Raw genomic sequence first — 26,173 nt, forward strand, 5'->3', positions numbered from 1 at the left:
CCAGAAGGAACCACCTCTGCTGACACTTTGATTTTGGTGACACTGATTTCACACTAATTGATCTCCAGAATTTTAAAAGCATAAATTTGTGGAGTTTTAAAAAAAAGTTTGAGAGAGAGCCCAAGCAAGTGTGCAAGTAGGGGAGGGGCAGAGAGAGAGGGACACAGAATCCCAAGCAGGCTCAGCACTCTCAGCATGGAGCCCCACTCGGGGCTCAAACTCACGTACCGTGAGATCATGACCTGAGCCAAAATCAAGAGTCAGACACTTAACCAACTGAGCCACACAGGTGCCCCAAATTTGTGTTGTTTTAAACCAAGTTATCTGTTACAATAGCCACAGGAAACGAATACAGATATGGAAGGACTCTCCTGGGTGAAGTGAAGAGAGAGGCCAATAAGCAGATTCAGACGCGCAGATATGCAATTACCAGAGATCCTGGGCCCTAATAAAAAGTTCTTGCCACTGCCAGAGACAGTAATGACTGCGGTCAAAAAAAAAGGGAGAGAGGGTGGGGCGCCTGGGTGGCTCAGTCGGTTAAGTGTCAGACTTCAGCTCAGGTCATGATCTCGCAGTTTGTGGGTTCGAGCCCCACGTCAGGCTCTGTGCTGACAGCTGGAAGCCTGGAGACTGTTTTGGATTCTGTGGCTCCCTCTCTCTCTGCCCCTCCCTTGCTCACACTCTGTCTCTCTTTCCCTCTCTCAAAAAATAAACGTTAAAAAAAAAAAAATGGAGAGGGTGAAAAGTTAGTGGATGTGTCAATGTGACGCCTATGTGCCACCATGCTGCCTCCCCCCTCTCAGAGATCCAGGTGACCCACCTTATTGCAGGTGATGACTAGAAATCCCACCACTTCCTCCTGCCCTCACCAAACAAGTCTTTAGCTACTCAGCCACTCCTTCAGGCTGGGGCTCTTCTCACTCCAACCTGTCCCCACCCAGCTGAGCTGGTGCGTAATCTGCCTCGTCCTCCACCCCCAACCCCCCACCCCCAAGCAGGAGGCAGAAACAAGCCCACTCACAGCCAGCTGGCTCTGTAGCTGCTTGACCTGCTGCTGCAGTCCTTCCAGCTGCTGACTCTGCCTCTTGGACGAGCTAGCTGAGTAGGAGAGCTGCGAGAGGCTGTTCAGGGCCTCCTTCAACTTGGTGACTTCCTTTGACATCTCACTTATCTGGCGAGAAAGGAAAACTATCAGCAATAGGCAGGCAAGATTCTGGATAGTTCTCGAACACAGCCTCTTACTGGCCTCAGGGACTTGAGACTTTGGAACAATTTCTCTTTTATTTTTTAAAGAAAACCCATACAATGAAATAGGTAACAAAATCAGCAAACCCACATAGCCCTCTAAGGCCACTATATTCAAATAAGGGCCCCAGATTCAATACCGTGCTTCGAGGCATGAGGGTAAACAAAAGCTAGGATGATGCTTTCCTATTTTACTGTGAATGGGGGGTACTATCAGAATGAGGATTTTAGGCATTCTTTATTTTGAGACGGCTATGTCTTGTTCAGTAGTGCTGACATGGGCAATCAGGAATGAGTCCTAGGAACCCTGACTTCTCTGGGCATCTTGCTTTAAAGTAAACATAACCCGTCCCCGCAACCTGACCTCTGCCTCCTAACTCTCTGCCCCCTTGGCTCTGGAAGCTCTTTTTGAAATTTTCATCATACTAAAGGAATAAATGATAAACAGTGCTCTGATCAATGCCGTTTGGAAAATCTGACCCAGAGGACTGGGGATGTGGAGCAGATTCAGGCACAGAACCATTTTTTACGCTCCCCTCCCCTTTGTTTCCCCTCCTTCCGCCAAGCCACGCTCAGCCCATCTCTAATCACCTGCTCCCCACATTCCCTGCTTCCCCTCCTATATACATCTTTGACAATGAGTGCCACGGAGGGTGGTTCTTAACACTGACTCAGGGGAAAGCTCATGGAACTTAGGGAAGCAGGATTAAGTCTGGAAGTATTTGGGTTTCCATATGATGGAAGAATCTGTTTGGATTCCAAGAGTTGAAGTTCAAGATGGGTTACAAATGCCTTTCAGTTTGTGGGTTCGCTTCTGATCCCTGACACTTGACACAGCTTCTGTAAAATAATTTTAAAAGGGAAAATATGCACCACATATGTGAAAATGCTTCAATATAAGGGGAGTGATCGACGATCAGTGTTTTGTTTTGTTTTTTTAAACATAAATGTCCAAACTACTAATCTTAATGTGGCCATGGGGACAGATGGAGTCACATGCAGAACTTCTGAGCAATCACAAGAGACCAGTGCTAACTAGAAACTAGTGTCTAGCTAACTAGAAACTCAACAGCAATGGAGTCTCACCAACCTTCTTATCTTTATCCTCCTCCAGTTTGGAAGAGCTCTCCGACTGTCTCTTCATTTCTGCGAGCTCCTCCTGAGCGTGCTGGAACTGTTGCCGAAGTTCGTTTGCTTCCTGCTCTTTGGATTTTAAGAGAGCCTGAATATTTTCCTTTTCCCTTTTCACTTGTGAGACCTCACTTCGAATCTGGGAGACCTCCAAATGGGCCTTCTCTTTCTCTTTTACGGACTCCTTCAATTTTGAGGCCAACACACTCACTTCACTTTCTAGTGATGACTGGAGCTTTGCGTAGGCAGACCTGGGCACCATGGCGTCGGCCATCGCGGCCTTCTCTTCCAGGAGTCGTTTCTCCAGTTTTGCTACTTCCCCTTCCTTGCTTGCAAGGTGCTCTTTGAGACTGCTTATTTTTTCCTCCATCTCTTTCGCGGTAGCCCGCAGTGTGGTTATCACCTGCAAATGTTCTGTGATGGAGACAGAGTTCTCTTTCTGTGCGTCCACCAGCTGTTTGAGCTGCGTCAACTCGTTCAATACCTTTGAGTACTGAGACTTCATTTCGGACAATGCCTCTTCTGCCTTAGCTCTGGACACGTTCGTCACTAGCATCAGTTTCTCATGCTCCGCTTTATGGATATATTCGGCTGTTACGTCTTCTAGAGATTTCCTCTTCCTGTAATCCTCCAGCTCGGCCTGGGCTTCTTTGTACAGCTGGGACAGCTCGCTTACCTGTTTGTTGAGCTCATCTATCATCCTGTTCATGGCCTCTTTCATATCCCCAGCTTCATCGCCGGCTTCCGGTGTCATCTGACTCTTTAGGGCATCTTTTAGTTTCATGATTTCTTCTTGGGCCTCTTGGTATTTCTCAAACAAAAAAGCTTTCTCCTTATTCATATTCTCAATCACAGAGCAATATGAACTTTTCATTTCCTCGTACTCTTCCCCGGGAGACTTAATATCCAAATCTTTCTCCTTCTCTACAAGTTTTTCTTCTAACTCTCTCACTTTCTCCTTATTTCTTTCACTTTCAGCTAATGCGTTCTGGAGATCCTGCTTTAGCACATCTATTTCCTCCTCAGTGATCCGTAACTCACGGAGATGTGAATAACTGTCCACGCTTTCAGGCGAGACGAGGCCCAGTTTCATCTGCTTCTGCACGTTAAGGACTTCTTTCATGGCCTCCTCGTACTTGCTCTGAGTTTCTTTCAGTTTCTGGCTGAGGTCGGAGCCGTTCTCTGAAATCTCTGCACTGTTCACGCACACCAATTCGGCCCTCCTGGACTGGAGCTCAGCCTGTAGTTGCTGCTTCTCTGCTTCAGAGCTCTCTAGTCTCTTCTGCAAGTCCTGCAGAATCTCTTGCAGTTGCTGAATTTGCCCATCGCTGTCGAGAGTGGATTTACTCAAGGAATGTGTTAAGACGGATGGAGATGACTTGGAGTCTGGGGGAGAGGCTTCACTAGGTCTGCCCAGGGGTGGGGCCAAGTCAGTTTGAGTGGAATGGTAGGAGTCAAAGCTCAGGTCTGCATCTGCCTCCTTGGGTGATTTGGCCTGCAAAAAAGGCAAGAATGAAATGGTGCCAGAGGTGTGGTTAGGTGAGCAAGCAACTGGTAGAAGAGAACAAATCCAAAGCTTACATAGGGGAGAGCTGCAGCGTCCCTTTATGGGTACTTTTGCCCCATGACAAACCACGGTCTGGGACATGAGAATTGGGTTAACGACACTGAGCTTATTCTGTACTCTCTCAGGACAGCTCATTTCTGCCACTTTAAAAACACTAGATTTGTTTGGGCTCTAAAGCCTCTGATTCATAATTTTTCCTTTGCTTCTCATATTATTCCAGTAGCCAAAAAGGGGCAATGGGCTTAGCATAGCTATTAAATCTGCTAAACGATCAGCTCTACTAAATGAATGGCTGTTTATACACACACACAAGCATGTATATATAGTAATATATAAAATGCACTAAGTATATAATTATATATAATTTACCAATTTACAGAAATAGAGTTAATGAATTACTCTCTCAACAAACATAATTTGAAACTATAAAACGCTAAAGGCGAACTACATTTAAAAAGGAAGAAGAAACTAATGTAGAGGTTTAAAACAAAATACCACCTGACTAACCTGAAAAAACCCAATAGTTTGCCCCTACAGGATAGTTCGTGGTAACAATCTATGTACCTACCTGTAATTTATCTTGTAATTCTTTATTGTGTAAGGTAAGAGAAGCAACTTTTGCTTGCAACAGGACAAGAAGATCTTGTTGGTCAGCTTCAGAACTTATATCCAATAAGCTATCAGCACCTTGGAAAAGAGAAAAGTGATTTTAAATAATATTTTCTTAAACTAATATTTCTCTGACCTCTAACCGAGTCACCTACCCAATCCAGTGCTTCTTCCTGGCTCTGATGAAAAATGAAAGCCCCTAGCAAAGCCCCTGGTTAGATGAACAGCAATCCTCAGGTCCTGCGGTTCCCTCATTGGGGTATGCCTAGCATAGGTGTGGATGCGTAGAAGCTCAACTGAAAACTGATGGATTTGGTCATACATTTTCCATTCCCCTTATTAAGTATTATACCTTGCCTAATATACATATTATGATATACCTAATATACCATACCTTGCCATATCATATCATGCCTAGTAAGTGCCATTTATGTGAATCCTTTTAGAAATATCCTACGATCTGGTTCACTTCTTATCCCTACCACCCTTACTCTAGCTTAAACTTTATCACCTGACTGAGAAGCCCTGCAAACAGCCTCGTAACAAAGCTCTGTCTCTCTCCTTAGTAAACATATAGCTTTGCCTAACACTGTCAGGCTAATCTTCCTAAAATGTGCTTTGATAGGCTCATTCCTGTGGTTCCAGTGCTTTAATCACTCTCTTTTCAAAATTAATCTCCAGATTCCTTAGTCTGGGTTAAGTCCTCCATAATCTGGCCCCAAAGTACTTTTTTAGGTGTATGACCCATGATTTCTAGCATCACATCTTCCTCAGGTTCAAACTTTCCATCATACCCTCTATATCTCGACACAAAGCTACTTCCTTAATCTTTCATCCATCTGATAGCCCTTGCAGCATCTCTTTGGCTAAGTCCCTTGTAGGCAGGTTTCAGGACCCACGGCAAACTCTGCCTCCTCCTTACAGCGTTTGCTGACCCGCCCCAGCGTGCACCCGTCTCCTCTTAACCCCACAATCCCACTGCTGGTAAACCACAACTTTTTGACATCCTACTGATTACCACGCTGAAATAGCATCTAAAGCTCTGCCACTCAAAGTGCTCACTGAGACAAGAGCCTTGCTCCCAGAATGTCATTCAGTGCACCGCTTCCTTCAGGCACAAAGTCTTTCTATGGGGGAAAAAAATGTCTGCTGGACAAAACAGTGTGCTTAGCAGTATAGCTGGATGACTTCCTGGTGCAAACTCAGAACAGTTGTACAGACCACAATCTGAATAGCACCGATGCACATTTTTTACTATAATTTTATTATTTTCTCACAGCCTTTTAATGCAAAGATGGAAACTTTCATCTTAATTTGGAAGCATGCAAAATGACATTTCTTCATAGAAATGCTTACTTCTGATGTCAGGTTCCTAACCCATAGCTTTATAAGGAGTACCCTTGACATGATGTCTGGTAAGTTTGGAATAAACCAGAGGATTGAGAGCATGACTGTAATTCTAAGCAATAGAAATTACTTCTAAAATACAGTGGATGGTTTTTAAAGAATCCAATGTAACAAGTGTTCAAATAACTTGGATCTCTGCCAAGAATTAGAAAGTTTAATATTTCTAAATTCTGTAAGTTAAAAGTTCCAAACACCTATGAAATCATAGGCTGAGAAACTAAATGCTGAAGCAAAAGGAGCTTTTGAAATAATCTCCATGAGGGGCACCTGGGTGGCTGAGTCGGTTAAGGGTCTGACTCTTGGTTTTGGATCAGGGCATGATCTCACAGTTTGTGAGTTCGAACCCCACATCAGGCTCTGTGCTGACAGTGCAAAGCCTGATTGGGATTCTTTCTCTCTCCCTTTCTCTCTCTGCCCCTCCCCCTCTCGCTCTCTCTCTAAAATAAATATACTTTGAAAAAGTAAAATGAGGGGCGCCTGGGTGGCGCAGTCGGTTAAGCGTCCGACTTCAGCCAGGTCACGATCTCGCGGTCCGTGAGTTCGAGCCCCGCGTCAGGCTCTGGGCTGATGGCTCAGAGCCTGGAGCCTGTTTCCGATTCTGTGTCTCCCTCTCTCTCTGCCCCTCCCCCGTTCATGCTCTGTCTCTCTCTGTCCCAAAAATAAATAAACGTTGAAAAAAAAAATTAAAAAAAAAAAAAAAAAGGGGCGCCTGGGTGGCGCAGTCGGTTAAGCGTCCGACTTCAGCCAGGTCACGATCTCGCGGTCCGTGAGTTCGAGCCCCGCGTCAGGCTCTGGGCTGATGGCTTGGAGCCTGGGGCCTGTTTCTGATTCTGTGTCTCACTCTCTCTCTGCCCCTCCCCCGTTCATGCTCTCTCTCTGTCCCAAAAATAAATAAAAAAACGTTGAAAAAAAAATTAAAAAAAAAGAAGTAAAATGAGGGGCAACCTGGGTGGCTCAGTTGGTTGGGTTTCCGACTTCGGCTCAGGTCATGATCTCAAGGTTCATGAGTTCGAGCCCTGCGTGGGGCTCTCCACTCTCAGCAGAGTCTGCTTCAGATCCTCTGTTTCCCTCTCTCTCTGCCTCTCTCTGCCTCTCCCCTGCTCTCTCTTGCTCACACTCTCTCAAAAATGGATACACATTAAAAAAATTTTTTTTAAATAAAAATTTAAAAAAGTAAAATGGAATAATCTACACATTTTTAAAAAAATTTTTTAATGTGTATCCATTTTTGAGAGAGAGAGAGACAGAACATGAGCGGGGAAGGGGCAGAGAGAGAGGGAGACGCAGAATCCGAAGCAGGCTCCAGGCTCTGAGCTGTCAGCACAGAGCCCACGCAGGGCTCGAACTCACGAACTGTGAGATCATGACCTGAGCCGAAGTCGGGCGCTCAACCGACTGAGCCACCCAGGTGCCCCCTCTACACAACATTTTAAATGGATTCTGGGGGTGCTGAACTATATTCTTAGAGGGTAAACCTTAGGATGGATTCTGAAGACAATGAATTAAACCCTGTCTTGGTGAAGACAGGATGACTGTGTGTGATTTCAACACTCTGTCTTTGCATTTCTCAATTTAAGATGCACAGTAGGAAAGTTAGACTGTGCAGCCACGGAAGTGCTCAGTTGGCTCTCCCTCAGGAAATAACCTGTTGCTCAGCGGTGAGGAGTGCCCCTTGTGACGGCTCGTGGCCCCAGACCTCACCGCAAAACAGTGCTTTATAATACATAAAAGAGAAGACACAGGCTACGTAATTTAAGAGCTGATTCTGTAATGTGCCAATAACAAGAATACAGCAGCAGGTCTAATGCCATATTTCTAGTAGAGAGACTGTAAATGACATTTCAAGATACCCGCGATAACAGTAAGGTGACAGGACATTACCTGCGAATTCTCCTGCTGGCAAAGTCTACTGGTCTGCTAATACCACTGGGCGTTATTGTCTATATTCATCACTAAAGGAAGTGCTAACAGTAGTTGGGGGCAAATGAAAACAGAGATATTTTTGTTTTCACATCCAAGCTCAGGGGCTCCTTAAAATCCAGGGAAAAGTGTCAGCCTGGATTGGCAGCTCCAGGGTGGCACCCCCGGGGTTCTCGGACCTCCTCACACTTCCTCCGGGTGCGCCTTTGATGTATGTAAATGGACGTGGGCTAGAGACCTGTCGGAGGAACACAAACAGACGCCCCTTCCTCTTACCTGTCGTGCTGTCACTTAGTCTGTCTTTGTTTTCCCGTATAGAACTGATCTCAGCCTGTTGGAACACAAAAATGACTTCAAAGAATTTTCCTGAATATGATATTCCACAAAAGAAGCAAGCAAATTTTCCTGGGTTTACACAGAACAGGTTTCCTTCTAAAAAAAAAAAGTTAGAAAATCGCCAGGAAAGGGAATATTTTAAAATATAAGTGAATAAAAGTGATGATGATCTACTGAGATATGATTTCTAAAACGTGAGGTTCCAGAGCATGTGATCTCAAAATAGTTTTCAGGAACTTTATTTAGTAAGTAAAATACAAATATCTTTTAAGATTATAATAACTTTATGTAATAGTGAACTTAGTGGGCTATGTCCTAAAACCTGAGATGGCAAATATTAGTTTCATAATGAAGTCAAATACAAGTCTTACCTATCTGGATAATATACTGATTAAAATACATTAGAAATACTGGTTTAGCTTCACTATTTTATAAATTAACTGTTATTAGTATATTTTTATTAATATTTTTAAGAGAATTTGTAGTAAATAAGACCTGTCAGGGAAGATAAAGGTAATTTTGTAAGGGAATACAAAATTTTATGATCATGGGTTGACAATCCCCTAAAGATCTCCTCTAAACCTTTGCCCCTGAATATGTGTCTGTAAATACATTGCAAAAGTTCTTGCAACTTCAAAGCCAGACTCTCATTTCAAAACAAAATGCAATGAGTTGCCAGAAATTACTATGTTTCATCTAGATGAGCAGTGGACTATGATAAGAGAGAGAAGTTTTCAGCAAAGGAACTTTTGTAAAAGCCCAAATGCTAAAAATAAAGTGGCTCATTTTTGGCAAGTGCTTATCTTTACAAAAAGCTGCCTTTTCGCTTTATAAAAATAGATGTCTATTTTTCTTTTTCAACTATCTTAAAGTACAATAAATGGCATCCATTTAAAGTTTACAGGTTGAGTTTTGACAGATACACACTCATGGAACCACCACGATAACCAAGATACAGAAGGTGTCCTTTAGGTCTACAAGATTCTGCATGCTTCCTCACAGCCAATACCTGCCCACCCTATCCCCGGGTAACCTCCACTCTCCTTTTTGCATTTGCTAGAATTCCTATAAATGGACTGTCATGGGTATGAATATGTGTCGGGCTTTTTTCACTCAGCCTGATGATTTTCAGATTCACCCATGATGCTGCTTACGAAGGACATTTGGATTGTTTCCAGTTTGGGGATATGTGAATAAAGCTTCTGCAAACTTTTGTGTATACAATTTTTTGAGACATAAGTTTTCATTTCTCTTGTAAAAACATCAGTGAGTGGATGGCTAGATCACATGTTAGGTGTGTGCTGAACGTTTAAAGAAACTGTCAGTTTTCCAAAGTAGTTTTGCCACTTCACATTCCTACCAACAGAGTATGATAATTCTAGTTCCTCCACATCATCACCACCATGTAAAAATACACTTCTTAAACTTTAGCCATTCTAAATGGTGTCACTTTTTATCTTTTTGAGATTTTTTTAAAAAGAAATGAAAGGATTTTTATACTCTATTGCTGAAAATTGTAATTTATTCTTCTCTGGAATGCACTGCATCCTTTGAGCCATAATCATATTAGAAGACTTTAGGGTACTAATTGTAAAGGTATAACTTCCTTTCCTTTCCTCATTTAGGTATTCATATTAAGAATTTATTAATAAAATCTAGTTAAAGTGTGGGAAATGTTAGGTTGACGGAATCTTTTTCAGATCACTGTACATCCAAGTTAAAAAACAATTTATTTTGGGGCTGCTGGGTGGCTCAGTCAAACACCTGACTCTTGGTTCTGGCTTATGTCATGATCTCACAGTTTTGTGAGTTCAAGCCCTGCATGGGGCTCTGCACTGGCAGGGCGAAGCCTACTTGGGATCCTCTCTCTCCCTCTCTCTGCCCCTCTCCCACACACACTATCTCTGTCTCTCTCAAAATAAATAAACTTAAAAAAAAAAGTAATTTATCTTCAGTAATTCTTAGATGGGGGAAAGAAGTATACAATTATTCCACTGCAATTTCATTTTAACAATTAGAAATTTTATTTTCTTTCCAAGCATAATTTCCTAGTGATGGTTAGGTAAACAGACAGTAAATGAAAATATCCTCCCAGTTCCTAAAATACCTTCCAACAAGAAATCTAGAGAATTAGGTAGAAAGGATTTTCTAAAATTAATGCATATTAGCTTTATAGTCAGGAAAAGTTTAATTACAAATATACAATTACTTGTCAGTAAGACACCAGAGAACAATCCTCATTTCTTTCTTTTTGATGGGCATTATATCAACTCGATTTAGTAAGAAGATTGGTTATCAGTTAAGTTCTTATCTTTGTCCCTGTTTTTAAAATCAAGAAAATTAGGTATTACTTACAGAATGTAATCTATTCATTCTACTTTTTTTGTGTGGAGTCCATGCCAGAAGAAATGAATGAGGGGTGCTTCGTGATGAAAAGGTTGTCAATCAATCACTGGGAAGTCTATTCTGTTTTGTCCGATGTTGTACCACTTAAATCATGTCTATTATGTATCTTAAAATTCAAAATAAATTGAACACAGACAGGAAATACCTTGAAGGGTGGTTCAGCAAAGAACACGGATTCCTTTCCCGAAAGTGGCGTTGAAGTTATTGATCTTGGGGAAGACACATCACTCAACTTAAAAAAACAAAATGAAAATCACAGATAAAGAACGTTTCTTCAAAGACTTTTCTTCTCCAGTGCAAAGGATTAGCCTATTTAACCAATGCAAATAAATCTAACCGTAACCATCCTTAGTTTCACTTAATCCAAGGGTATCTTCTATTAATATGGCACCTCAAGTACTTTTTGGAAGTTTGCAGAGTATAACTAACTTTCTTCCTATATTTACTGGAAGCAATTTTCAAAATCTATAAAACTTCTGTGGCATGTTGGGAATATTATTGATGAATATGCTAACATATTTAACATAACTTATCAGAGGAGATATTCCTCTCAACTATTTGAGAGATTTCATAGACATTCGAGCTTCCTCCTATATGCAATAGTCACTATAAGCTCAGAAATGAAAGCTGCTTTTAATATTAGCCAACCTTCAATGTAATTAGAAAGGCAAATATATTTGAACAGAATTTTGAGAAACCAGCTAAAATTCATTTTCAATTAACTGCCTCACCAGCTACCCATTCTCCCCGCCTTCACTTGAGCTGTTCATGTGAGCTACTAAAAGTAGACTGAGCTTCACTTAAGGAAAAAGTTTCTGTTCTAAGATTTTGAGAAATTTCCTTCAGGCTCTTTCTTTCTTTTCTTTCTTTCCTTTTCTTTCCTTTCCTTTTTTCTTTTCTTTTTTCTTTTCTTTTCTTTCTTTCTTTTTTTTTTTTTTCCTGGAGGCTTTAAAAAAAAGATCCTGTTCAATTCCCCAGCCTTGCACTATTAAATAAGAATCAACATTATTTACATAATAATAATCAAAATCTTTCATGACATTATCTGTAATTTAAAACCAGTAAAGAAAATTTTAAATGTGCATTTAAGAGTCAATTCTAAACGTTTCATTTTGGCCTAAAGATAAAATGACAAAATCATGGCTTTTTCTTGTTGTTGTCATATGTTTGTTCAACGTTGGTTTACTTTTGTTTTTACCTGGGTAGGACTGATAGGAGGTGGTGGAGCTTTGCGTTTTTTTGGAGTTCCACTTCTTTCTGAGCTTATTTTAGAGACTTGATCATGCTGGAAGTTATCACAGTCCAAAGAATGGAGGTGGGTTAGTTCGGTTAGTAAAGTCTGAACAAACAGCTTCATCAAACAAATGAGAAAAACCTCAACAGTTCATGCATTTCTTACTTCAATAAGATCTGACATCTGCTACCAACATAAAAATAAGTAATATGCATGCTTCAAGTTTTCTTCCAGCAGCCCATGCTTTAATAGCCAGAAAATAAAAAACACAAGACAAAACCAGATTAAGTTGGTGTAGAGAATTGGGAAAGTAGAGGATGGGGAGCTGCCTGCCCCAGTTTAGAACCCAGAATACAATGATAGTCTAGCCATCTTAATGCAAAGCAGTGGTATTTCCTCCACCTTTGCATTACTTCCACTCCTTTTTAAAAAGAATGTCAATATGGGGGCAAGCGGAAACGTCTTCTCTGAAGGTTATGGATAAATAAGTGACACAGTTAGTACCTAATAAATTCAGTATTGGCTATTTCCTGTCTATGATAATTTTTCAAAACCTTTGATGTGTAAGTAAATAAATGTAACCGCCAACTATACATCTCATCAAAAAAGTAAACAATGGTGACAATGTTTTTAGGAAAAAACTCCAAAATAATAGGGCAATCTTCTCAATTTCTATCTAGAACTCTAACAACATTTTATAAAAGTTCCAATTAAAATGAAAGGAAAAGCTAACCCTCTTATATTCATTAAATATCTAACACTCTCATGGATAGAGGTCTATAATCCATGGGATACACAAGCATTTAAAATATTGTTGTTGTTCCTTCGCAGAGCTAACCACACATTTTCACAACAGAAAATATTAGTACATTTCCGAAAAAGATGAATATATAAGTAGCAAGTTTAAAGTCACATGCTTTGGAAACAGGGTAAACCATTAAGAAAACAGTTACCACCTTCTAACAATGAATCATCTATTCTAAAGATATTTTACTCCTTAAGCATTTTCAACATAGTTTTTATCACTTTTCTAGTGGAGCAGAGTGGTTTAATCAGAACATTTTCAAATTCCCACAAGCTATGATGGCCAAAAAAAATTCTCTCCCCCAAAGATAAATACCTGCTTTGGTTTTGTTGGTGTCTTTGAATCTATAGAGGAAAAAGTGGGGAAAAAAATAAATAAATAAAGGTAAGAACCATGACTCACATCTACTTTGGGTGGGAGATACACACACGCACACTCACACCCATACACACAACAAACACAGTATTTAACACTACATTTTTCTTCAAGAATATGTTTAAAAGAATAATAAAATAGATCATATTGTGCACATTCCTTTACCCTTTGGGGAAAATGGAGTGGATAAATTTAAAACAACACTGACTATTTTCTTTCACATACCAGAATCCTGAGAGATTTTTGATAATAGAAGGCTTTGAATTCCTGCATTTTCTGAGAGTTTGGAATAATGTAAGGCATTGTGTCCAAGAGAATCTACAAGGTTTAGGTCTGCACCCTTTTTAATTAAGGCTTCCACAATATTAGAGCTGCTGATCTCACAGGCTAGCATGAGAGCAGTTCTAAAGAAAAAAAAGGAGATACCAAATTAATACAACCAAAATGGGGAAACACTTTTCTGAGAAATCACTTATCCTGAAAACAAGGAAAGAAAGATGAAGTACAGTTAAATATATACACTTAATGGACTGCTAGTGAGATGAAACTAGGGGTGTTTTTTTAACTTCAGATTAAATCAAAACATTAAACCATATAAGGTCAAACATAATCTTCTAAATATGATGGAATTTAATATGATTGGCACCAATCATAATATGATGGCACCTTTCACCTCAAGCATTTTAAAGTACCTATACATCATTAGGACTATTTTTTAAAGCAGCCAATATGTTTAATTTTGCATGAAAAGCCATTGAAAATGGCCTAGTCACTTCAGTATTTAATAATTGCATCACAGAGGTCTAGGGGAAATTTTTTTTACATCAAACAGATTCTCGATTATCAAAAGAGGCAGAAGGGGTGTCTGGCTGGCTCAGTCAGTAGAGCGTGTGACTCCTGATCTCAGAGGCATGAGTTCGAGCCCCATGGTGGGTATAGGGCTAACTTAAAAAAAAAAAAACAGGCAGAAAATGAAAAAATTAAAAACACTTTATTACAAATGATCTAAAATATAGCTGTAATATTTTGAGGCTCCCAGAATGTAGATATCACTGAAATCCCATGATTTCTATTTTGGTGGTACCTTCCATTTTTGTCCCTGGAATTTACGTCTGCTCCATGATCCAGGAGAAAGCGACAGACCTCACTGTGGCCACTTTGTACTGCAAGAAGCAGTGGTATATTCCCATCCTAGGAGACAAATGTAGATTGATTTTAACTACGATCCTAAATGCCAGAATTGCCTTGTTCTTTGTACATTTTATTCCTGAACTGTCCTGCCACCATGACAGTTTGTGTCCCAATAGGGCTGCCATGACATCTCAGCACAGCACTTTTTTTTTTATTTAAATTCAAGTTAATTAACATACAGTGTAGTATTGGTTTCAGGAGAACCCAGTGATTCATCACTTCCATATAACACCCAGTGCTCACCCCCAACAAGTGCCCTCCTTAATGCCCATCACCCACTTAGCCCATCCCCCCACCTACTCCCCTCCAGCACCCCTCAGACTGTTCTCTGTATTTAAGAGAGTTTCTTATGGTTTGCCTCTCTGTTTCTATCTTATTTTTCCTTCCCTTCCCCTATGTTCATCTGTTGTGCTTCTTAAATTCCACATGAATGAAATCATATCATACTTGTCTTTCTCTGACTTACTTCTCTCAGCATAACACACTCTGGCTCCATCCATGTTGCTGCAAATGGCAAGGTTTCATTCTTTTTGATCACCGAGTAATATTCCAACACACACACACACACACACACACACACACACACACACACACACACACACCAATCTTCTTTATCCATTCATCAGTAGATGGGCATTTAGGCTCTTTCCATAATTTGGCTACTGTTGATAATGCTGCTATAAACATTGGGGTGCATGTGCCCCTTCCAATCAGCACTTTTGTATCCTTTGGATAAACACCTAGTAGTTCAACAGACCTCTTCTTAAGGAATTGCACTGACTCTTAGCTTTTTCTCAGGAACCTCAGCCTCATGGGCTGCTTTTTCCCTTCAGTGACCAACCCTCAGTCTGGCAGCGACATGACAGAGAGTGGAACATCAAGTATGTAAAGGCTCCAGGCAAGCATATCATGTTTACTGGGGGATGGCTTTGAAGAACAGGAGGACTTGTTTCCACAGGGCAGCAGTTGGTCTGCTGCCCTCCAAGCAGCTTCTTCCAAGCAAACTACACGCATCCTACCATCCATTCTACTATTCCCTTGCAAAGTACATGCTTTCATAACCTTACAAGTACCAGAATGGAACATTAAGAGTTTGCCTATTCTTGGCACATGACTAGATAAAGATCAATGGAAAGAATCATTTAATATGACAATTGGCAATCCTTTAAAACAGTGCTGTAGAGGGGCACCTGGGTGGATCATTCAGTTAAGCATCTGACTTCAGCTCAGGTCATGATCTCGTGGTTCATGAGCTCAAGCCCTGCATCAGGCTTTGTGCTGACAGCTCAGGGTCTGGAGCCTGCTTTGGATTCTGTGTCTCCCTCTCTCTCTGCCCCTCCCCTGCTCATGCTCTGTCTTGCTCCCTCTCAAAAATAAATAAACATTAAAAAATTTTTTTTAAATGATGTTGAATCACTATGTTATATACCTGAAGCTAATATAACACTGTACGTTTATTACACTGGAATAAAAATAAAAATAAAGTAAAATAAAATAAGAAAATGAGATCCCAACTCATACACAAACCATGTAAGGTGATGAAGAATGTAAACATTACAACAGAAAAAACGTGAAAAAATACTAGAAGAATACATAGGTGACTATTTCCACAATCTTAGGGTGAAGGGGTCCTAACTCAAATGATACAAAAGCTTCAAGAGAAGCTTGTATTCTGCTTATTCCTTGGAACATACCTTCCAAATGCAGTTAATAGTAACTTTTAAGGTAGATGTATTCAAGTAGGCAAAGGAAAAAAAATAAATTACAATATGTCCAATTATTTTGAAAAATACAATTGCTGCTTAAAGATTAAGTCTCCTTTTAAAATAGAATTTCAGACACATTTCTAAAAAATTATCTCTGCGAAGTTATAATACTTTCTGGTTATGAACTACTGAGATTCAGGGAGTAGGAATTTATCTACAATTCTATACACTCACATAACAATATTCCCATTAGGTATAATGCATGCATAGCATATAATTTCTATGCTATGGCAGGAGATTTAAACTTGCAGCCAGGAGTGACTGGCATGTAAATTTATTCTCAGAGTAGCCCAGCAAGGTTAAACAGGCTAGAAGTGGTTTTCAGAGTTGGGAAATCCTAACCAGGAGTACCCAAGATGATACACGGGAAGTTAACAGAAATGACAGAACTTCTATTTAGACTTATTTCTTCTAAAAGTCAAGAAATTAAGCCTTATTAATACATTTAGGTTGATGGCAGATGACCTGAGAAACAAATGTACACATCAGGAAGTGCATGTCACAAAATGTCTTCTCAATGTGTCATTAAATTCAGAGACCAATAGAGATAATACTTGGATCCGTTTTGCAGAAGAGGATCTAGGTTGAAACGCATTAGACTTTCGCCAAATGCTGAGGTCTCTAAACGTCTTAGTGACTCGCAGAGGTAGCCCACAGCGCTCTAGACGCCAGTGTGCATCTCCACATCTAGCAGCTGCCGGATACTTACCAAATCCTTGAGGTTTATGGGGCTTTTGTGCTCGCAAAGAGCCTGCACAGCTTGAAGGCAGCCCTGTGCCGCTGAGGGAAGGAAACAAAGACACAGCCCGTCACACAGGGGCTCTGACCAGCAGGGGCATCACACGCACCCAGGACAGAGAAGTTCGTGTTCCACCCAGTTTGCTATGTTATACTAGCTGCACTGAAGAGAAGTCGTATCCGGAAGGTTAAGTAAAGTGCTCCGAATTAGTGTTACATTTCAATGTTAATTTCCAGACCTAGAGCCACTGTCTGCCAGTTGCCTTTGTGCAAATATTTGGTTTGGCATTTTGTAGGACTTAGCTTTGCCCCAGCTAGCACTAATAGAAATTTATAAATCTCATCACTCCCTGAGCTCGGTGTTGACGTTTTGTTACTTGGGAGCCGTGTGACAGATAATGACAAGATAGTAAAACAGAACACTGAGAAATAAAATGGGAGTTTCTTTTGATCCCCAAATCAAAAAAATCTGTATCACATATTACATGAAATCTCTAAATGCTTATGAAAATCTCTTAGCTTAAACAAGAAACTTACATTAATTAAAATATAATAACCATGGCAATTTTTACAGTTTGGCAGGCAACTGATGAATTTTAGATGTGTTCCCTGATAAAACCCTACACATTTTGCAAACTGAGGGAGACAGAAATTCCAGGAATGATGACAGACAACAGCCTCAGAAATAAAATGGTAAAGAAAATGGCTTGAAAGGGGAAAAGGATAACTGAGTATTTCTTATGGCAGAAGGATCAGTAAGAGAATGAAAGTCACCTGCATAATGTAAAGCTGTTTTCCCAGAGCTGTCCACACTTCCGGCTGGGCATTTTGACTAGAAGACAAAAAATAAATAAATACACATAATAAACATTCCGCTCTGTTGAGTTCATCCTTTTCCTGCAAGGTTGTGATGTGTCTTATCAGGAAGAGAATAAATATGAATAGGCCCCAATGGCTGTGCTCCAGGACCTACAGTCTCCCATGGGGAGGGGAGCTCTTCTCCAAGTAATCGGGACCCAGGCAAAAGGTCGCCTCTTGGCTGCATTGGCCGTCCTGTCCTCCCTCTCACACTAGCATCCCATCACCGGCAGCTGACAGATACGCTCCAGGCGTTCTCATCTTGGTCCCGTCTTTCCCCCCACATTTCCTGCCTAATCCTCTAGTCCCCCTTCACAAAACCAAGTTCCTGTAAAGAACTGCCCACGTGCGATCCATGCTGCCTTGCTTCCCACTCGTTTCCAAACCCACTGCAGTTGCGTGCTGTTCTCCAGACTCCACAGAGATGGCCCCACAGTCACCAATAACCTTCGTGTTTCCCACGACAACAAACATCTGTGTCCTCCTCTTACCGCAATCCACCCCCTTCTCCAAACAGTCCTTCCACTTAGCTCCTAGAGCCCATACTAGCCTGGTGTTCCCACTACTGCTCAGGCCACTCCCCCTCCGTAAGCCAAACACAGAATGTTGGGGTTCCTCGGTGCTCTCCTTCTTGGTAATCTCATTCATGCCCGTAGCTTGAAATGTCATCTAAAGGCTAAAGACTCAAATGTGTACCTTCGCAATAACACACCTAAGTACATATTAGCTATTACGCACTGGGCACTCTTCATTGTTTTAAGGCTCCTGATAATGCTAGACACTATTATCACTCCCATCTTCCGATGGGGAAACTGAGATACAGAGAAGGTGATAATTTGCTCAAGTCACAGGACATGGCAGAGCCAGGATTCAAACCCAGATGCGCTGGGCTAGAGCATATGTTCTCAGCTGTACGCAACGTCATCTCCGAGCGCCTGGCTTGATAACCGCTGCCTTTTCACACTTCTGCTCTGATGTAAGCACCTCAAATGCAACCGTCCTAAACTTCCACTGAGTCACCTTTAACTTCTCCTCCTCCTCTTCCGCCATCTAATTCACCACCATGTCCTGCCAATTCTGTGACCTAAACATACCTGGTCTACTCTTTCTTTCCCCATTACACCACCCAGTCTAGGCCAGCATCTTCTCATGCAGACAGCTGGGGCAGCCTCCTGGCGGGCTCCACAGCTCTGCTCTCGCCTCTATTCTCTATACAACTAGAGTGATCTTTTAAAACTGTGAATACCAGTCCTTCCTTAAAAGCCCTCCACAGTTCCATGCTGCGCTCAGAGGACTTATGGCCTGCCTGCCATGACACACAGGCCTGCACTCCATGCCCTTCTTTCTCCTCCACGCTCACTCAGCCCCAGGCTTTCTTTCCTCCCTGACCAGTGCCTTTCCTACCCGAGGCCCTCTGTACTTGCTCTTCTGTCTGCTTGGAATGCTTTCCCCTTGGCTCTTTCCAAAGTTCTCGGCTTAAATATCACCTCCTCCACGAGCCCTTCCCTGATCGTTCACCCCACACCCATCTCTCTCAGTACTTGGTCAGTTTTCTTCTTGATGTGGTGCAATTTGTAACATGCATTTGGGGACTTGTTTACAAGATTGCAAGCTTCATCAGGATAAGGGATGCTCTGCTTGTGAAAATATACTCAATGCCGGACACAGGGCACGGTGTCCAGGAAGCACTTGTTAAAAGTGGGGGGGGGGGGACTAGTGGGCTATCAGGGGAAGAGGAGAGTTCATTTGAATTTGAAGAATCTCACAAGGGTCTGTTTGCGCTCACTGCCTTGAGGAGGCAAACTTTAAAACGGTAGCCACTGGAGAAGAGAAGAATCTCCAGCAGACAGATAGTAAGAGCAAAGGCCTAGAGAGCTCAGAGAAAGGATCCAGTGCAGAGAGTGAGGGAGGGCGGGAGGCAACAAGGGTCACATCACAGAGGGCAGAGGATGCCAAGACAGAAGCGAAGAACTGGTTGGAGAGGTCCAGGACCCAAGGAAAGCGACCCATTAGGAGGACATCAGAGCCTCAAGGTTTTAGGAGCGCCTGGGTGGCTCAGTAGGTTGAGCGACCGACTTTAGCTCAGGTCACGATCTCACAGTTTGTGAGTTCGAGCCTCGTGTCGGGCTCTGTGCTGACAGCTCAGAGCCTGGAGCCTGCTTCGGATTCTGTCTCCCTCTCTCTCTGCCCCTCCCCTGCTCATGCTCTGTCTCACAAATAAACATTAAAAAAAAATTCAAAGCCTCAGGTTTTAACAACTATTCAGAAAGAAGAACAGCAAGTCTGCAAGTTAGAGGCAAGAACAGGCAATGTTAAGAGTGAAATGTCTGTCTGCCCTTCAGTGGTAAGAGGAACGGAGATCAAGTTACGACTTACCATGCTTTGGCCTAATTTTAGAATAGCACAAGGAAGTGTTTAAAGGCTTCAAAGATTCCAGAGAAAAACCAATCCATTTGCATAACCAGATATAAAATTACATTAGAGGCTAGAATATCTGGTCCTTGCCCATGAGGATTTCCAGCCTGTCAAGTTCATTCTTCCTGAAAATCAGAGCCAGATGCAAAGCCTGGATAGCCAAGCCAGAATGAGAACAGAGATTTAAGATACAAATAAGTTAAAAAAAAAAATTAAGGCAAGACCAAGGGTATGGAGGCAGTGCACTTGGGCAAGTCCATGATTGTCATTTATTCAAGGTGCCGGGCCTCAGAGAAAGCAGGGAAGTTCTACTTTAATTGTTCTCAGAGAGGAGCCTCATAATAATAATAAAAATAATAATAATCACAGATGTTGATCTATTTTTCTTGAATTTCACTTCAAAGGCCTGTTAAGGTTTGCATTCCTGGCACTGGTGGCAGCTTGCGTCACATAACGCAAGACAAGAAGCTGTGTGACCAACAGAGCAGGACAAGTTGAAGAATGTGACCACATTTCTGCATTAGAATCGCAGAGCCAAATTAAAGCAAGATGCTGGGTCCCTCACAGTGCCTGTGAAGGCTGAGACAACAGCTCAACAGAAGAGATAGCACTCCAAACACATATTTTATGGCTCTGTGCTGTTCCTGAAAACAACCAGCTTGCACGCTGACTGGCAATGGCTGGATGTTACAATATGGGCCGCTACTGGGCTTTCATTAAATATTCATCTTTCAAGATTTACAGATGTTGTCCCCCTAAGCGATCATTATAAACTGGCCAGGTTATCAAACCAGGGAGTTCGCTTCAAATTATAAAGGGGAATAAAACCAAGAACCTCGGCAAAAAACTAAGAACTAAAGACACATTTAAAGTTACACACAAGGAAATAAAGGTTGAAATTTTGTTTCTCAAAAAGAGTTGTGTTCTACCAATGACTGAAAGAAAAGCTATTAGGATACTGGAGATCCTATATTGCAAGGATCTCCAATCGCATGAAAAACAGTTTTTAAACTGATAATGTAAAGGCTACAAGTCTCTCAGAAAAGGACGCAAGGAGCTGATAAAGGCAAGAAAAAGGCTGTATCCCAGGAAGACACTCCAAATTCTGATGAGGATCTTCTTCCCTATCAGTGCCATTGCTATGGAAATAATCTTTTCCTTGGCTGTCATTTAAATTGTGATGCTTCTTAGGAAACCCAGGTTCTGGGATGGTATTTAAGGGAGTGTGTGTGTGTGTGTGTGTGTGTGTGTGTGTGTGTGTGTGTTATTCTTTCACAGATACAGTTACTGTTAAATTTAAAAGATGACATAATTTTAAAAATTTATAATTTTAAGTTGTTCCATTTTACCTGAAGGAGCTTCCTGATGCATTCGTGGTGGCTGTTCTTGGCTGCGAGGTGCAAGGCACTGTGTCCTAAATGGATTAAAAAAAATCTTGGAAAAAGAGGCCACACATTTTAAATCCCTTTCTTATCTCTGTGACAAAGACAACTATGAGGAAATAAACTGTTCTCCAACAAAGGCAGAATTGTTACTCTTGGTAAGGTCTCAGCTTCTTATCTGTAAAGTTCAGTGTGACAAACGAGCAGAGGACACAGAGCATCCTGCCCACTGCATAATATTCAGGGTCTACTCCAAGTGCCCTTCTCTTGGGGTGCTATTAAACTCTGAGCTCAAAGCTGGCAGGTGACTCATGATACACAGCTCGGTTCTGCTTTCAGCGGTCCCCATGCATGCCAAACGTCCTGCATCCACCCCAGCCACACCAGGCTACGACTACCACAGGCCCAGGAACCCAGGAAAGGCCACCTGTACACCAGCTGAGAACATCCTAAACACCCATCACTTAAATCCCTAGTTTTGGCTTTTCATTTCCCTCTCCTCCAAATGTCCTCCAGCCCCTGCACGGAAACTACCTGGAGTTTTCAGATATTCAAAGTCCTTATGTGGAAGAAGGAAAAGAGTGGTGAAAACAATAATACACTACTAAAGTCGCATTTCTTTACGTTCCCTTCAGAGAATATGACCCTAACATAACGCACTCTGATGTTTCAGCAGTCAGCTTTAGGAAATCCTAGTGCTGTACCCAACTCTCTCCACAGCCTAACGGGCCTAGAGGATTTCTAAGGAAGAGGGGTTTGGGGGCAGCTTCTGGGCAGAAGGTATGGCTACCAGCCCAGGAGGCTCCCATCTGAGGCCCCTCACCACCTCGCTGGACCCTGCGCTTAGCCTGGATTCTCTTCCTCCAGGATCACCACACAGCTTGCTCCCTCACCTCAGAGGCAACTGAAAGAGTGCCTTGTGAAGGAGGTCTGCCCTGACCTCCCCTTTTAAAATTCCCATTCCTCCGCCGCCCTTTTAATCTTCAATCCCTGCTTCATTCCTGCTCTTCATAGCACTGAGCACCTTCCCACACTCCTTTCCACCCTACCCCACTCTACACAATACACATACACAATACACACACACAATACACACACACACACACACACACACACACACACACACACACACACACACAATTTATGGAGCTCGTTTTTCTTTCCCCACTAGAATATGAACTCACTGAGGACAGGAAGTTCTGTCTCATTCCCTGCTGTGTCCCTAGTCCAGCACTGATGATGCATCATAGGCTCTTACTACACACTTGTTAATTTGAATTAGAGGGTATGCTCATTTCAAAGGTCTGGGGAGGAGGTTTAGGGGCAGAGGACCAAAGCTGCCCCTGCCAGCCAACCCAGAGCACATGGTAAACTCTTAAATCCTCCGTTTCCCAAACTTTTCGGCCGAGATGTGCCGAATGTCATACCCGTAAACAACCCATACGTTGGGACATGCTTCAAGCATGGTTTCAGTCTGGGTGCTATCGACATTTTAAGCCGTGAGTGTGTGTGTCTGTGTGTGTACGTTGAGGGAAGGGAGGTTGTCCTATGCATTTTAGGTTATTAAGCTGTACCTCTGGCCTCTACCCTTTACATGTCCATTTGTGATGATCGGAAATGTCTCCAGACATTGCCAAATATCCCCTGGGGGCAAAATCACCCCAGTTGAGAACCACTGGCTTACAGAAACAATTTCTTTCATATGGTGGTCCAGTCTCCAAATATCATTTCTCCTTTTTCAAATAGTCTTCAATCTGTAACATGGACTGGGAACCTTTAATTATTAGAGAATCATACAGCTAGGAAATACCATATTTAAAAATTAGAGGATTTTAGGATCACAGTAAGCTGCACAAAAGCATGTGTAAGGTCAAAAGATCAGACTCCTTCTTTTCTGAGACCAGCTGCACTGAAGGATTTTAAGGGTATGCGTGAGGGGGGGTTGTTTAGGTGAAGCAGAACACAGAGGCAGGAACCCCTCCCAAACGGATGAGGATGAAGAAGGTCGGAAGTAAGGCCCTTGGAAGTAGGAAGACAAATATCTTCTCTTCTCCTTCCTCCTTTAACTTCCTGAGACCCTCCTCTTTCCGGGATGTATAATGCATAATAGTATCAGTTCGGTTACAGGATGCATTAAATAGGCTTTGGTGCGCTAGCCCGGCCCCCAAGCATCATCTGTACCAGTGTTTCTAAGGACAAACACGTTTTCAGTTTTAAACAAATGCCTTGCAGATGAACTTTTGGAAGCCATCCTGATTGTAAGTAGAAGACTGTTTATGTCATGTATACAATGCATTAGCTTTTTGTCTCTGCTGTGGACAAAAGCTGTTCTACGTAAAGAGCACCCATTGGAAAAAGACACAATTCTCCAAAGACGAGATGGTAGGGAGATTTAAACAACCCAGCAGAAAATAAACAATAGGGTTTCATTTCATTCCAAGTGTTCTACTCATACCTGGAAGTAAGTGCCGTGTTTCTAAAGAAACACAATTCTTTTATTCCCTGGCCCTGAGCTATGTTTTCCTGAACCGGGAGCACAACAGTATTTTCAATTAAAACATTCTCAAAACCCAAATAATGTGTCATGCCCTGGACATTACACCGAAGTGAGATGTCTCTTACTGTTAATGTTAACACAAAATTCTCTTTCCAAAAGCAAAAATTTTCTGGAGAGAATACATTGTATTAGTGGCAGAATCTCAGTGTAATGAGACAGTGCATAAGTCTGGCCCCCATTCAGCTATGGATCTGTCTGGAATATCAGGAAACAATTCAAATAACATGGCAACTCTAATTCAAGTGCATTCCAGCAGAACTTTGCCTGTGAGTAAAAAGACCAGTGTTATTTATGTCAAGGGTTGTGGGCTATAACAGGTAGTGTAAGAAACCTATTGTTGAAAGAGAGTCTAGGGGCACCTGGGTGGCTCAGTCAGTTAGGCATCTGAGGTCGGCTCAGGTCATGATCTCATGGTTCATGAGTTAGAGCCCCTCGTGGGCTCCACGCTGACTTTGGGGAGCCTGCTTGGGATTCTGTCTCTGACCCTCTCCTACTCAAGTTTGCATGCGTGTGCTCTCTCTCGCTCAAAATAAATAAATGAACTATAAAAAAAAAAACATTAGAAAAAGCTTTAAAAAAAAAAAAAAAAAGAAAGGGAGTCTAAAAAGGATGGCTCAGGGGTGCCTGGCTGGCTCAGTCAGTAGAGCATGTGACTCTTGATCTTGGCATCATGAGTTCAAGCCTTACTTGAGGTTACTTTAAAAAAATAAAAATAAAAAATACAAAGGATGCCCAGACATTCTAGCCATGGAACACTTTCCCCCAAACTACCTCAGACAATAACCATTTATTCAATTCTTTAAGATCACTGGAGAAAATGGAGAAGAATCAGCTAATTTAATAGAGGAATTACTGATGTACTCTTCAAGTATATGTGAAAAAATCTGAAAACAAGTCAGAAGACACATACAGGGCTAACAAATACCAAAGGGTGAAGTCTGAAAAATTGCAGTTTTAGATCCAAATATAAAAACATTTAGAAAAATAAAGAGAATTAAACAACATTCAACTACATAAGATTTAAAACATTTTCTTAGAAATCAGAGTTTCAGAATGCTGACTATATTTAAACAATAGAAGTATAAATTTGGTTCTTATTTACGATTTTTTTTTATTTTTTTAAAAATTTTTTTTTCAATGTTTTTTATTTATTTTTGGGACAGAGAGAGACAGAGCATGAACGGGGGAGGGGCAGAGAGAGAGGGAGACACAGAATCGGAAACAGGCTCCAGGCTCCGAGTCATCAGCCCAGAGCCTGACGCGGGGCTCGAACTCACGGACTGCGAGATCGTGACCTGGCTGAAGTCGGACGCTTAACCGACTGCGCCAACCAGGCGCCCCAACGATTTTAAACATATTTAAACACCATTATCCTTAGTAATCCTCATTTTCTTTTCATCAAATTTTCATCACTGAAGCACAAGTCTGTTTACCTTGTTATAACCCCAGGAGAAGACCCAAGAATGAAAGCCGTATTAGTAACCACTACTGTAACAACTAAATAGTTATGGAATTACCCTTAGTCTCCCCAGTATATATGTGTATAGTGTTCTTTAAGGAATTAAAAGGCTTTTTTTGCATGTGTGTATATCACCTGAAATATTTTCACACCCATGTTATGCTGATCATTGCATATGGCTGACCCTTCTTACTGCCTATACACGAGTCAACAGCAAGTGCGAAACTCATACGATCGTTTTTTCTTTATCCGAAATGAAAATAGGAAATACGTTTTATTGGCTATAATTTACAGTTTAAATGACCCATTGTCAAAGTATCTGAGTTTTAAGATGAATATTACCTTTCATATCTTTACATGGCATCAAATTCGAGTGGGATTAGGGGCATAATGGAATGGAAGTCCACCTTGAAATCCAAACAAAAACTAAACCAGTCCTTGGAAACCGCAGAGAGAAAAGTCAGGGTTCTCAAGCATTCCGTTCTGAGGACTATGCATTATGATGTTTCCGTACCTCAGTTCTCGCTCTCCTAAGTCCCTCTTCTATGAGAAAAGATGTTGTATTAGGAAGGTTAAGTGTGCAAAGGGATGAGAGAAAATTTAAAAAATGGGTGTGAAATACAAAGTGCACATTCTCCTCCAATCTCTGTTTCTACTTGCTTCTACAGCAAAACCTTCAGCATTTTTAACTGGACAAATTGCTGCCCAGAATTCCCAGCTTCCCGTAAAGCTCAGTGTGGCCCCAGATCCCACTCTGTGCTGTGAGGTCTGA

The 26,173-nt window shown here is 41.6% G+C and overlaps 1 protein-coding gene across 6 annotated transcripts in view; it reads right to left on the minus strand.

Annotated features, from left to right (window-relative positions):
- RAI14 (retinoic acid induced 14) overlaps nt 1-26,173 on the minus strand; it is a 146,530-nt gene that overhangs the window by 5,135 nt on the left and 115,222 nt on the right. For 5 of the 6 annotated variants that reach the window (XM_045038211.1, XM_023239127.2, XM_019812093.3 and 2 more), the window contains 12 exons: nt 21,353-21,417; nt 17,505-17,562; nt 16,702-16,772; nt 14,120-14,226; nt 13,261-13,439; nt 12,976-13,004; nt 11,820-11,906; nt 10,767-10,853; nt 8,156-8,210; nt 4,512-4,630; nt 2,336-3,871; nt 1,022-1,171 (listed from right to left, as the gene is read on the minus strand). In XM_045038211.1, coding sequence (XP_044894146.1) covers nt 1,022-1,171; nt 2,336-3,871; nt 4,512-4,630; nt 8,156-8,210; nt 10,767-10,853; nt 11,820-11,906; nt 12,976-13,004; nt 13,261-13,439; nt 14,120-14,226; nt 16,702-16,772; nt 17,505-17,562; nt 21,353-21,417 — 2,543 coding nt within the window. The remainder of the gene's footprint in view (nt 1-1,021; nt 1,172-2,335; nt 3,872-4,511; nt 4,631-8,155; nt 8,211-10,766; nt 10,854-11,819; nt 11,907-12,975; nt 13,005-13,260; nt 13,440-14,119; nt 14,227-16,701; nt 16,773-17,504; nt 17,563-21,352; nt 21,418-26,173) is intronic. The other variant, XM_019812095.3, reaches the window with a different exon arrangement.

This window comes from Felis catus, chromosome A1 (genome assembly GCF_018350175.1).
Source record: "Felis catus isolate Fca126 chromosome A1, F.catus_Fca126_mat1.0, whole genome shotgun sequence".
Taxonomy (NCBI): domain Eukaryota; kingdom Metazoa; phylum Chordata; class Mammalia; order Carnivora; family Felidae; genus Felis; species Felis catus.